Consider the following 13,494-nt stretch of genomic DNA (forward strand, 5'->3'; position numbering starts at 1 on the left):
AGTCTTCCAAATTGCCTACCAAGCCAATGATGGGTAACTTGATGAAAATGTGGCTTGAAGAGGAATAATAGGTAACTTTAAATTCTTTGAAATAAAATTGAATTTTTGGAGGGAAGAAGAAAAACAGAAGAAATGTCGTATTGAAAGCAAGTTGGTTTAATTGGATTAATAGTCTATGCAGGTGATAGAGTAGTCGGAATTCAACCAAGCGTAAGGCTACTATTTGGTCACATGGCTTGCTATTGGTACCACTAGATGATTGCTATTTAGAGGAACATAAGGGCAAGCGTGGATGAATAAAAAATCTTTTCATCTAACTCATCAAGCACGTAATACGAGAAAGACAGAGGAATAAAAATAAACAACGATTGTATTTGGTAATATACTGAATTTACCTTGAATAATTGAGCTCAAGCTTGCCCACATGTTTCAAGATATATTTCAACGTTCCATTTTCCTGTTCTTTTTCTCGATTGTTATACCAGAAGCATTGATTGGGCATGCAGACTAATGATTCAGCCAGAGATTGAGAAATTGAAAATCAAGCATTTGATGATGATAATCATCATCATGAATGCAATGACGTGGCATGCAATGGGTGTGTGACAAATCCGGGGGCAGTTGGTCCTTAGATGTAGGAGTTTAGGATACATGTTGACCTTTCTATATAAATCCAAAAACAAATGGAAAATTATCAATTTCATGCACACGTCTAACTGTACCACGTCCTACCACCCTTATTATTTGAGGATTGAGGAGGTCGTGTGTCTGCAGAAAGAAAAAAAAATCCCAAAAAAAAAAAAGAAGAAAAAAGGTCACATGTGTGTGGAAAAAATGACATTGTCTTTGACAATTTTTATTTTCTTCAGACGATTTCACACACACACAATCACATAGTATTTAACGATGCTTGATTGGTCATTACTTTTATTTATCTATCCACTTACATTGAACTAGACTACTATCATGGTCAATGGTTGATTTATTGACTCAGCAACATAGCAGAATCCTATTACTGACTTCCAACTCTCAAATTCTGGTTCATTCTTTGACAGGAGTATTTGGCATCCGAGACGGAAAAGCAATAATACCTAGGCTCGTAACATACATAGAGTGTTGGGTTTTCAAACCCAAGATGAGTTGTCCTAAGACTATTGAGAAATATAGTCTTCAAGGATTAAATTGTTTTCCCAATTAGAGTTAGTTTTTCAATTGGAGAAAGATTTATAACTAGATTCTAATTAGGATTAATAATCCTTATTGGAGAAGACCTTTATTATGTCTATATAAAAGGGCTACTGTACTAGTTTTAAATGGGAGCAAAACAGTATTTGTATACCACTTAAGGGATTAGAGTGAGAGAATATTGTAAGGGGAAAGTGCGTCCGAGAGAAAATATAAGATTGTATTTCTTGTTCTTATTCTTTTAGGTTTTTTGTCAAGTCTTAATCCTATAGGCTTGGCAAGATTATTGGTTGTACTCATTATTGATATGGTGAAAGTTTGTTGTTGCTGTCTCGTGGAATTAGACATATATAGTCGAACCACGTTAATTTTTTGGTGTTGTATATCTTGGTTATTTGTTTTTGATTTCTATGTTTGTTATGTTTTTCCCATTCTTAAACGCGATATTCTCAACAAGTGGTATCAGAGCCTAGTTTAGCTGATATCCGTTTAGAATGGAAGATGCAATTATGATGAAACTCACCCGCTCCAACTGGGTTACATGGAAATCAAGATTGGAGGACATGCTTTATTGTAAAGATCTCCATGAGCCGATTAAAGGTATTAATTGCAAGCTAGCAAGTATGTTTGGTGCCGATTGGACCAAAATGAATCGTAAAACTATTGGTACGATTAGACAAAGGGTGGATGAGAGCATCTATTAGCATGTGTCTAAAGAAACTGATGCGCAAGCTCTTTAGAAGAAGTTAGAATCCTTCTTTAAGAAGAAGACTGCTATCAAGAAAACATTCCTTATCAAAGAGCTTGTCAATATGAAGTATGTGGAAGATGTTAGTGTAACCGAGCACTTGAACAACTTTCAGAACGTGATCATTCAGGTGGCCACTGTGGTTTGAATATTGAAGACGAGCTGCTAGCACTATTGTTGCTAGGATCCTTACCAGATAGTTGAGAAACCTTCGTCGTAATTGTAAGTAATTCGACTTCTAATGGTGTACTGTCTATCGACGTTGTTAAAGATAGCACGTTTAATGAAGAAACAAGGAGAAAAGCTTCAGGTGCAAACGCTGGACAACTCTTTGTCACAGAGAAAAGAGGCAAAAATTTTGGTGAGATGAGATTCAGTGGCGACCGTCACTATTATCGGAAAAAAGGGTCACATGAAGAAGCATTGTCGTAAATGGAAAAAAGGAACAAAAGGATGAGAACAATATTGTAGGTGTTGTGACTTACGATGAAGAGCATCTTTGATGCAGATGAACGATGGTTGTGGCAAATAAGTCTATAATTGCCTTTGCTAAGGACGAGAGTAGTTCAATCAGGAGGAATCTGGTCATGAGTGGTTCAGTCAGGGGAGCCTGGTTATGAGAAGTTCGATCAATAGGGGTTTGATGAAGAAGAGCAACCATATTTTGGTATAACTTCCTCATGGTCTGGAGGGGGAGATTGTTGAGTTTTCAAGCCCATGATGAGTTGTCTTAAGGCTATTGGGAAATATAGTCTTAGAGGATTAAATTGTTTTCCCAATTGGAGTTGTTTTCCTAGTTGGAGTTGTTTACCCAATTGGAGTTAGTTTTTTAATTGGAGAAAGATTCGTAACTATCCAATGAGGATTAATCATCCTTATTGAAGAAGACCTTTGTTATATCTATATAAAGAGGCTATTGTACTTAGGGATGGGCAAACGGGTAGAGGAACCGCGGGTTGGGGAAAGTAATGTAGGTTCAGGGCGGGTACGGGCTGGTTCCAAATATTGTAGAGAGTAAATGAGGCGGGGCGGGGCGCTATCAAATATGGGGCGGGCCAAGTCCTAATCCTTAGAAAAACGAGGCCCTGGACCGACCCGTTTCTAATAGTAATGAACGGTTGAGATTAAACGATACCCTATCATCTAATCTCAACCATTAATAGTCGACATCTCGTGTGTCCAGGTTTCACTTCCAGATTCAGTCACTCACTCCAATCTCCATCGTCTTCTTAAACTCTATCTCTCTCTTTCCCTACTTGAGCGCCAACTCCTGCTTGTGAACCTACCAAGGTAGCCGATTTGGGTCGCCAGAGCTTTGGCGAGGTTGAAGATGTTCTTATTCTTTTAGGTAAGATTGTATTTCTTATTCTTTTAGGTTTTTTGTCAAGTCTTAATCCTAAAAGCTTGGTAAGATTATTGGTTGTACTCATTATTGATATGGTGAAAGATTGTTGTTGCTGCCCATGAACGTAGGCATATATAGCCGGAACACGTTAATTTTTTGGTGCTATATATCTTGGTTATTTGTTTTCGATTTCTGTGTTTGTTCTATTTTTCTCATTCTTAAACACGATATTCTCAACATAGTCATTCCTTGTAGACAAATCACTGATTGATTGACATGCGTACATTAAGTTTTGTTTTTCTACACTTTATGAATCAATTTGATGCGTCCGACCGTAATTTGCAATTAGATTGCATCCATCGGGTTAAACACGATATTCTCAACACAAAGTCATTCCTCATAGACAAATCACTGATTGATTGACATGCGTACATTAACTTTTGTTTTTCTACACTTCATGAATCACTTTGATGCGTCCGACCGTAATTTGCAGTTAGATTGCATCCATCGGGTGCATGTAGGGTCAATTAAAAAACATACTTTTGCTTGACCAAAAAACAAAAGAAAAAGAACAAAAAACATACTTTTGTTAGAATAAAATGTTTACAATTTGAAAAATAGCAGATGCTATACGTCTTTACAAATCCACCGTAAAACTACGTTTCCATTATTGACTGTTGATGACGAGGGCACCATCAAAGAAAATGAACACGAATCATAACAGTTACCCACCTCTGCCTGGATAGAAAATCTACTAACTGTAAGATGTGGATCGTCTTGTGTGGGCACGGAAACAAGAAAAAAGCTATCATCTTCTATTTGAATTACTTCGGCTTCTTACGCATTCCCATTCGTGATCTGGCGTATCTGGGATTCTTGTTAAGCAAAACTGGTACAATAAAAACCAACAAATCCGAGGACCGGAAAGGTAAAAGCAAACAAAACAAGAGGCGAGATACTACAGGATACTCTAATCTCATGCCTTCGCCAGTTGTTGAAGAGTAGAGAAATGTGCCTTGCAGACGACTCAGCGCTCCAGTTGAGCAGGCAGTATCCTACAAATATAGGGCAAGGCATATAATTAGAATCACAAAGCACGTCTAGGAGGTTTTGCAATCAGGGAATTTGGACATTATACTGGTAACCAACACTTCTATAAGACTATAACATACCAGCGATAAACTCATACTTCAAACATCAGACACAGAAAGCGACAATAGAACAAACATCAGACACAGAAAGCGACAATGGAACAAACATCAGACACAGAAGGCGATAATAGAAGTATAGGATTACTTTCAATTTCCCAATGTTATCTACAAATGTTAAGCTAAACACGACTCAAATCAATGCTATTTACATCTCACTAAGCTCCCTCTTGGAAAGACCGCATAATTAGTGTTATTTTTAAGTTGGATGATAGCACTAAAAAAGTACCTGAAAATCAACAAAGGCAACTGGAGCTCCACATGTGCTTTGCATCTTCAATTTTATGAACCCAGGGCACCTAACAAAAACAATTAAAAAAACACCACAAGTATTACAGATTATACAGATGAATGTAGATGACAAGAAAGTATAGCTATTAACCTTGAAAACACTTGAATTAGCTCTTGCTCCGTACATGTTGGCCCCAAGTTAGCCACGAAAAGTGTTGGACATGGAGTATTATTTTGTGGAAAATGCTGTGCTGAAGAATTATTCTGCCAAAGTAAATAAGAGCCAACAACATTCACAAATAGATTACATTTCATGCATATTATGTAACACCTATGTTGAAGAGAGTGGGATTACAGATGAAAATATGCAAATTGACAAAACACAAAATGATGCACAAAATCCAAGTTCGAAATCCATTATTTAAAATACTGAGGCTACAATGGAAGTTTCTTATATTACAATACAATGTGCAATAGGATGTACTCAATAATATTTTAAGGTACAATGGCCTTTTATTTCCATAAAATAATGTCTTGAAGTGCAGCACTATAGTTAAATGCACACACTGTGAAACATGGAAGTGATACACAGAAGAGGAGCATGTATTTATCCATTCACAGCCACCCAAAGAGAAACGCAGCCCAAGTAAAAATTTTGGAGAGCAAGATACTCAGTTACGATTACAACTAAAATCTGACTGAACTGCAGCTAAAACCTCCAATATGGAAAGAGAAAAAAAGACGGGGGTTGGCCAAAAAAGAAGGTTAATGCCTGACAAGATATATATGATATTGCTTAAAAGAATGGAACATGTATATTATGAAAGCAAAAAAAGAATATCAAAGAAAATATTGCATGACCATCTTCAAGAATTAAAAACTGACTTGAAAATTAAACTGCTCTGAAAAATTGAGTACAAGTATTGAAGAGAAACCATACCATGTTTGGGGCTATTGTCTCGTGTACAGCTCTGTCATTGAAGCTGCCATGAATGAATAGCAAAGAAAACAATAAATGAGTACAACAAGTTCAATAGATTTACTAATGTGGTTATTTCAGAAAGAAAATACTATACTCCAACTTCATGGAACAGGGCGTCCAGAAACTTCTTTTACCATGCCCTTGGCGTTTCAGCTAGAAGTGATATATTTTAGAATAAACTATGTGCTGATTATTGAGCTAATTGTAGTAACTTCATGTGAAAAAAACGTGTGCTCAAGCAGTGCAGATGACCTTGGTGCAGATGGATAACCAATCATGTTGTAAGCAGAATTACCCATTCCAGGCACGTGAATGCTGCCAACACCTGCTAGTGTCCAAGCGTGCAAAACATGTGCAATGTGAGCTATTAGATCAATGTGTCCTCCATGTGACTAAGTAATAGTTTCTGATCTCAGAGACCAGACAATCATCAAACAGATTATCATCAAGACAATCGATTATACAGAGAAGTAAGTGAGATAGCATAATGTACATCTGGATAATTAATGACATAAACAACTGCAGACAAGGAATTCGCATGGGGTAAATCCCTTAAACAAGTAGTTACAGACAATCCTCTTACCAGAATCAGGAGTTCCCCTAGAATATGACGAACTTCTAGCTCTCTTATCTGAGCTAGGTCTTTCATCATCTGCAAACAACGATTGACAATAGCACAGATTGCAATTCCAATCCAGTTAATACTGAAATAAAACAAAAGGACAAAGAAAGTGAAAAAGCACAAAGAAATCGACCTGTTCTTGAGCGCTTTGACCTAGAATTAGATTTTGCTAGATCAATATATAGTTTTGATCCCTTCTCAAGATCAAACACCATTCCCTGCAAACAAGGATCATGATCAACAGCTCTCAGTTAATGTTTTCACATTTTCTTCTGCGCACCTAAATTTCGCATAAAAAGCGGAAAACCTGCCGACTAAAAAACCTATGCAAACCACTACCAAAGAACCTCCATCATCCACAAATAAATAGGTATAAGTGATTCAACCCTATGCTAGGCTCTTCAGCCAAGTAAATGAAAAGTGGATAAATATTGGCTACATTACCATAATTGTAGATTGCAACCAACTTACAAGTAGAATGATTGTCCGGAAGATAATTTTAAACAGCAAAATACCAATTTATACAGTCCGGTTTCCACAGTGTCAACGTGGCAATGCAACCAAATATAGTACAAACACAATGTCTACTCACAGATATCCAAATTTTACATCACCGAATAATGCAAGATACTAACATTCAGCGCATGCATTGCTCCAATGGCAGACTGCTGATCTAAGAACACCGCGAAAGCAAAAGGCTGCATCACCAAAACATCATGTCAGCTAAAAAAACAACTTCCGGATCATTAAAACCAACACATTCAATTCCAATTCAAAATTCCCCAACTTCCCAATGAAAATATCTGAAAATTAAGCATTAAATTTATTGAATTCCTATTGGTAACGCTGTACCTGAGACTTTCCGGTGGGGGTTCGGAGGTGGGAGGACTCGTAACCCGGAAACTCGCGGAAGAGGTTGTAGATTTCGCGGGGCTTGACATCTTCTGAGAGACCGGCGATGAATAGGGTTCGGAGCTCGTCGTATGAGGGTTGGGGGATCCGAGGGGCAACGTAGGAAGCGAAAGGTGGTGGCTGTTGAGGGAAGTAGGGCTGAACCAGGTAGTGCTGAGGCGGTGGCGCCAGCACTGGGGGCGGTTGAGGTGGCGGGGGTTGTGGGTGGGAGGTGTAGTCAACCGAGCCTGGTGGTGGAGGCGGTGGCGGGTAATAGGCAGCCATGTCGTCCATTTGAAGCCCCTAGTAAATTTGGGTCTCGGTTTTGTGTGTTGTGATATAGTAGCTGCAGTGTCTTAAGTTTCAGAGGTGGGCTGGGCCTGAAAGTTTGGAGCCCAAATATGCTATATATGTTTTTTTGATAAATATAATTTATTTTCTTAAATAGGGACAAAAGACTCGAACTTGGAAGTGGAGGATTAAATTGGAATCAAACTCATCATTCACATACTTTGAATCTAAAGCATCTCATTTATAAAGTGAAGATAAATACGATTAAAACGTTAGTACTAAGTGGCAGTTTATTTACTCTTTGTCGAAAGAAACAATGTATGTCCATTTATGGGAGCCACCAAGTTGTTGGTTAACGAGAATTGGGATCAAGCAACGGTCGAGATGGCCGAGCACGCAGCCTGAGTGTGGATATGGATACTTCAGTTTAAAATGGCACAAAAAGGGAAAAGGGTCCTTGCCAGATCTCTTTTCTGGGAATCCAGTGATTGTGACCGTTCATTGTATATCGTGTGGTCAGTTTTTGTTAATTACTATTTATATTTAATTTTAAATTTTAAATTTTAAATGATTTATGATCTCACAATATACAATGAACGGTCATGATCACGAAATCACCGGGATCCTCAGGAAAATGATTCGGCGAGGATCATTTTCCCACGAAAAGTTTAAATTTGATAAAAATAGGCAATTAGATATAAATCTTAACGAAAATTGATGAACTGAAAACAATGAGAAGCATCGTCCCGACTAAAACAGCAGCGTGACGCTTGCAATAGCTGCAAGGATACACAACTGATTTAAAGCTCATTTGGATATGCTTTTAAAATGACTGAAAACGCTTTTGGTGAAAATGTTTTTAGAACCAATCCTTAGTAAAAATGCAAATAAATCCTGAAAAAGCAATTAAAGTGTTTCCTGGAAGCAGCACGTAATTGGTGTTTCTTGTAGAAAACACTTTAAATACTTTGGGAATCCAAAAACATTTTCTTTAAAAGCGCTTTCAGTCATTTCAAAAGCACATCCAAAGACGAATTTGAACCACATTATTGTTAACACATTGTGAGGGTATGTTCACTCCTCTCCTTAATGTAAATAATAACGATTGTTAAAATAAAAAAATAAAAAAAATAAAAAAAGCACATCCAAACGAAAAATTACAAAACGTCCGTCCCAGCTGAACGCGCTTCATTCAGTTTGCCACGAATCTTGTTGCCGACTATTTGCACACAACGCAGCCCCTTCAGTTCATCACCTCACAATAAATTCTATCAAATCCCAATCATCCCGCCATAAGTTTTATCTGCAAAACAGTAGTACTGCACGTACCGAGAGTGTTTTTGACTTCCAGGTACCAACTGGTGTGGCCGACCAAATGGTATTACCTTACCGCCCTCTTGGTCGCCTGATGACCACAGATTCGTGGTCACCCTCGTTGGATTTGAGATCAAGGATGAAAGTAAAATAATTCATTCTCCGACCCTGATAACCAGTCCAAGGGAGAGTGAGCATGAAATTCATAGTGAGGGCAAATGCGAACAAATGAAACACCACCGGATCAACTGGTATCATAAAATTTGAGAAACATTTGCTTCATAAATACACGCAATCAAAGCCACAAATGACAACTCTCATAAATCAACACAATCGGCATAGTCTCAACACTTAAGATTGTGTTTCTCATTGACACGACTCATGAGTATCACCGGTCACTCGTACTAGTGTCATTCATTAACACAAGTTAATCCAAATGATTACAGAATATAAATTCAACTTTGTAGAGTACACATGATGCTAACTGAAACTGCTTATAACTTCCAAACAACAATTTTTGACATAAGCAGTTTTTAACATTAAACAAAAGGCAGCAACCGACAGTTACCAAAGTACCGGGACTTTCTTGGACTAGAAGGCCAATTTTGCATCAGACAAGAGGTGGGTATTGCCTTGACTGCTGCCGAACCCTCTTCTTGTACTCTGTGGCATCCTGCATCAAGCCAAATTGAAGAGTATAAGAACAAGAACTTAAGCAAACATAAATTACCACCTGCTAAATTCATAACAGGTGGTCTGCATTTAATCATATTGTCCCATGGCCACCCACCAACAGATAGCACAACAATGGCAACCCTTGGGTTGCAGTCACGCAGGGTGAGTTCAGATGCAAATTAATTCCCACTTCCAGGATCAGTGAAGCAGGTGTATATTATAAATACTGAATCATATGTCTAGTGGACGTCCTAATGATATTGCATAACCTCAGAAAATGTGGGAATCCATGTTTTAAAAAAAAGCGTTTTAAGACACACCTAGGCGGTCTTGGAGGACCGGCCGATGATGAACACACCGCTGCCCAATGGGAGTAGGCTATAAAGTCACCTACACGTGTTCGAGGCGCGCCTAGGCGTTCGACTGGGCGTTTGTTTGGTTTTTTGTTTTTAACTACCCAAACCCAAAATGATGTCGTCTTGGGCAGGGTTTTTTAATTAAAACAGAAATCAAGGAATTGGAACTTGTCCTCTTCCTCTTCACAGCATAAATTTGTAATTTTAAGGTTAGGGTTTCTCACCTACAGTGAAGAATTTTTTTATTAGATTGTTGATTTTTCTTCTACCCTTATGCTTTCTCTTTCTTTACATTCATTACATAAACTATAGAGATTTCCCTCAAAGTTTTGTGGTGCAATGGGAAAACACAAAGTTGTTAAGTAGAAGAATACCTGAATGAAGAGGTGATACCCTTCTGTCTGTGCAGGATCAGCAGGATTTGGCTGGTCCAGCAAATCCTGAATGCCCACAAGAATTTGCTTCACAGTTATTGCTGGTCTCCAACCCTAAATATAAGACAAAGAATGCTAAGTACCATGCGATAAAAATCGCACTAAACTCTCCATGCCAAAGAAGTGGCCTCCTTATGTTGAAAGAGTTTAAACAAGAAGAAGGTACTTACACTGTCCTCATTAAGAATTGATAGACAGACAGTTCCAGATGGATATACATTGGGGTGGAAGAAACCTGGCGGGAATTTACACTTCGGAGGCTTGCTAGGGTAGTCTTCACTGAAGTGAAGTGTAAGAGGAAAGAAACCCCCCTCCCAGTCAGTCTGCAACAAAAGATTAGGAAGACAAGTGAATACCTAAAGAAACATCAAATTTTATTTCCTCACATCTACCGTCCAGTGTCCATTTCAAACTTCACTTTAAAAATAAGAAAAGTAGAACAGTGAAGGCTCCTGCTGTTAATAAATAACCATAAGGTCTGTTGCATATTGCCTGAAATACAAATCCTTTCCTTGTCGCAATTTCTCTTGAAGTAAACAAACCCTTGATATAACTACCGAGAATATAATTAATACAAACATGTTGATTGGACATGAAAACAATAACCAAAACACCTGACCTTGAAAGGGATAAAGAAAGAAAAATACAAAATAAAAAATTGATATAAAAACATTGTAGATATTAGAAAAAACCCTCAAAGAAGGCCATTCGTGCTGAGTCTTCCGCTAAAATCAACACAAGCTTCTGCATTATGGTACAAAATGTCACGAGCAAAATATACCAAGAAGATGCATAGTAATTCCATCTCACTGGTTAATAAACAAAAAAGCCTCGATTCATGCACAAGTGACTTAGCCAAAAGTTAAATAGGATTGAGAACGTCATTATTTCCATCCTAAAGTATGTAAGTGATTTATCCCTACAAATCTTTTAAACGTGTATGAAATGGCTCAAATATTTTGCAACACCATTCAAGTTAACTTATGAATCATTCTCCGTGGACCAGATCCAGCATAAAACATGAATTTGCTCACTAACTGATTAAGAAAAAAAGTAGTTCAAACAAATTTTCATTCCAGTCCATGAACCGGGTAAAAGATGAGAGTGCTCAATATGCAAACTAAATCCAAACCAAATCACGCAAGTAATATGAACACATCAAGTCACGTATGTATTTTCAACAATATATACACTAATGCTCTTCCTTCTTCAGAGAGTTTTGTGTGGCATACATCGAAACCGCGCACTCAATCATGATTTCACCTCATAAATGATACTAATTGAAAATTTAGCAATACAACACCGTACGAAACTGAGTGCCAATACAACATTACCCAACAACTATATAAGCATAAAATGACTAACTTACGGCTTTCCAGGAAAAAACTTTCGGCTACAAAAGTTTTCCGGGAAAGTTTCTGTGGTATGATAAATTAAGCAAAAAGTAATTTCTAAAAAATTTCAAACAAAATTGAGGGAAAAAAAAAACCATCTAATAGTTCATTTCCCTTTTCTCAATAATCCATATGAACTAAGAAACCCAAAAAATTGCACGCAAATTTAAAAAACACATTGAAACAGTAAAAATTAAAAGTGCAAAATAAGTCAGAGAGCTTACACCGGTCTTGCCAGGAATCGTGCAATGCCACACCATCAAATTAACCGTCCCATCTGGTAAAGTCTCCGGCTTCGCAACAAAACCCTACAACACAGAAATTAACCCAAAAAAATAAAGACCCAAATCCAGGATTTCACACAGTAATCCGGAGAGATAGAGAGGGAGTGATGGGTGTACGGACGTGAGGGTGGTTCTTCCGCCAGGCCTTGCGCTCCTCCGCTAGACGGCCGCGAGCTATACCTCCAGACATGGCGTCGCTTGTCGGTTTCCGAGTCGTCTCCTTTGGGGGTTTTTATAAAGAGCGAAAAATCAAAGACTTTTATGGCGGTGCGAAACAGCAAATGGATTGGTTGGGGTGGAAGTCTGGAAGAGGAGTTGCGATTCTCCTTCTCTGGTTTATGGGGCTTCGAATCGATTTTGTAATTTTGCATTATTATAAATGTTTTGGTCCCCAAGTCAATCAAATTGCTATTTTTTAATATTTTTAATCAAATTTTTAATACAAAAAAATATTTTTTTTCTTAATCGCCTATTTGTCAATTTGCCTTATGGATGTGTATTTAACTGCCAATTTATCTCCAAAATTTTAATTTTAAGCAATTATCTCTCTAAACTTTTCTAATTAGCCATCTTCTTTTTGAACTCTAATTTCAGTTGAATACCTTTGAATTTTTCTAAATAGTCAATTTTCTTCTAATGCTAGATTTTAAAATTTTTCATCAATTTTGACCACGTTGATAACACATGATAACTCTATAAGGATCAAAAAACCGAAAAATTGGATGGATGATGAATCTAACACTAGAGGAGAAATTGCCTATTTGTATTTTAGAGGGTAATCGGTTAAAGTTAAAATTCAGAAAAGAATAATTAACTACAAAAGTTTAGAGAAATAGTTTGCTAAAATTAAAATTTATGAAAAAAATTGACAAGTCTGTATAAATTCGGAAGAAACCTGACAAATGCCTCTTTTTTATTTTATTTTTAATTTATGTTAAATTCTCGCGTGAGAACCACGCCGTTATATGTCGTTCACGTGACCCACGCTTTATGTTAAATTCACTGCAGCCTTTTGTACGTATGGTGCCGTAACCAAGGCTCCTACTAGAATGGGCTGGGCCTTGTTATGAACCAAAAGCCCTCTAGCCCAAGATCTTTTTTACCAGTTGCAAATCCTTACATGGGCTCAATGATTGGACTATAGTTAAAGGCCTGCTACCTATTTTCTTTTCTGTTTCCCTTGTACTTCAGGGTGCGATCTGTCCTATTCCATTTAGTTTAGGCCTCAAACTGTAAGCATAATTTTGAATCAATGCAACGGACTTGGCTATGGTAAATTGCATATATGATCGTTAGACAATAAATGTATTAAGTAAATGCATGTACCGTATTCAATTCTCAACGCAAAATTATAATTTGGATTGGTTCGGTTTAGTTAGCCATAATTTCTAACATTGAATAAAAAATTTCAAGATATGGTGGTTAAGAAGACGGATTAATTGGGTTGAATAGAAGTACCTTTCATTGTAGGGCAAAGATGTGGCATCCCACATCGCCCAGGGGATGATCCTTATATGTATATTTCCATTCCTAC

General features: G+C 37.5%; 2 protein-coding genes across 4 annotated transcripts; both read right to left on the reverse strand.

Annotated features, from left to right (window-relative positions):
- Positions 1 to 3,846: 3,846 nt before the first annotated feature.
- LOC103961584 (RNA-binding protein L) lies at positions 3,847 to 7,560 on the reverse strand. Of its 3 annotated transcripts, XM_048571336.1 has the most exons (10): positions 7,174 to 7,559; positions 6,957 to 7,019; positions 6,455 to 6,539; positions 6,283 to 6,351; positions 5,952 to 6,027; positions 5,658 to 5,700; positions 4,869 to 4,981; positions 4,716 to 4,785; positions 4,248 to 4,333; positions 3,847 to 4,145 (listed from the first exon to the last, which is right to left on the reverse strand). In XM_048571336.1, exons 1-10 carry the CDS (start codon positions 7,504 to 7,506, stop codon positions 4,103 to 4,105), a joined length of 981 nt encoding a protein of 326 aa, XP_048427293.1. In that variant the 5' UTR covers positions 7,507 to 7,559; the 3' UTR covers positions 3,847 to 4,102. The 3 variants fall into 3 exon arrangements, with proteins under 3 accessions (XP_048427293.1, XP_048427292.1, XP_048427291.1); XM_048571335.1 differs by having other exon boundaries at positions 3,847 to 4,333; positions 5,952 to 6,024; positions 7,174 to 7,560; XM_048571334.1 differs by having other exon boundaries at positions 3,847 to 4,333; positions 7,174 to 7,560.
- A 1,486-nt stretch (positions 7,561 to 9,046) lies between these two features.
- LOC103961585 (SUMO-conjugating enzyme SCE1) lies at positions 9,047 to 12,243 on the reverse strand. The gene is made up of 5 exons (XM_009374157.3): positions 12,082 to 12,243; positions 11,901 to 11,984; positions 10,453 to 10,605; positions 10,223 to 10,336; positions 9,047 to 9,490 (listed from the first exon to the last, which is right to left on the reverse strand). The coding sequence occupies exons 1-5, from the start codon at positions 12,148 to 12,150 to the stop codon at positions 9,428 to 9,430; spliced, it is 483 nt and encodes a 160-aa protein (XP_009372432.1). The 5' UTR covers positions 12,151 to 12,243; the 3' UTR covers positions 9,047 to 9,427.
- Positions 12,244 to 13,494: the final 1,251 nt, after the last annotated feature.

This window comes from the organism of the source record quoted next, unplaced genomic scaffold, assembly GCF_019419815.1.
Source record: "Pyrus x bretschneideri cultivar Hongxiangsu unplaced genomic scaffold, Pyrus_bretschneideri_v1 Contig59, whole genome shotgun sequence".
NCBI lineage: Eukaryota > Viridiplantae > Streptophyta > Magnoliopsida > Rosales > Rosaceae > Pyrus > Pyrus x bretschneideri.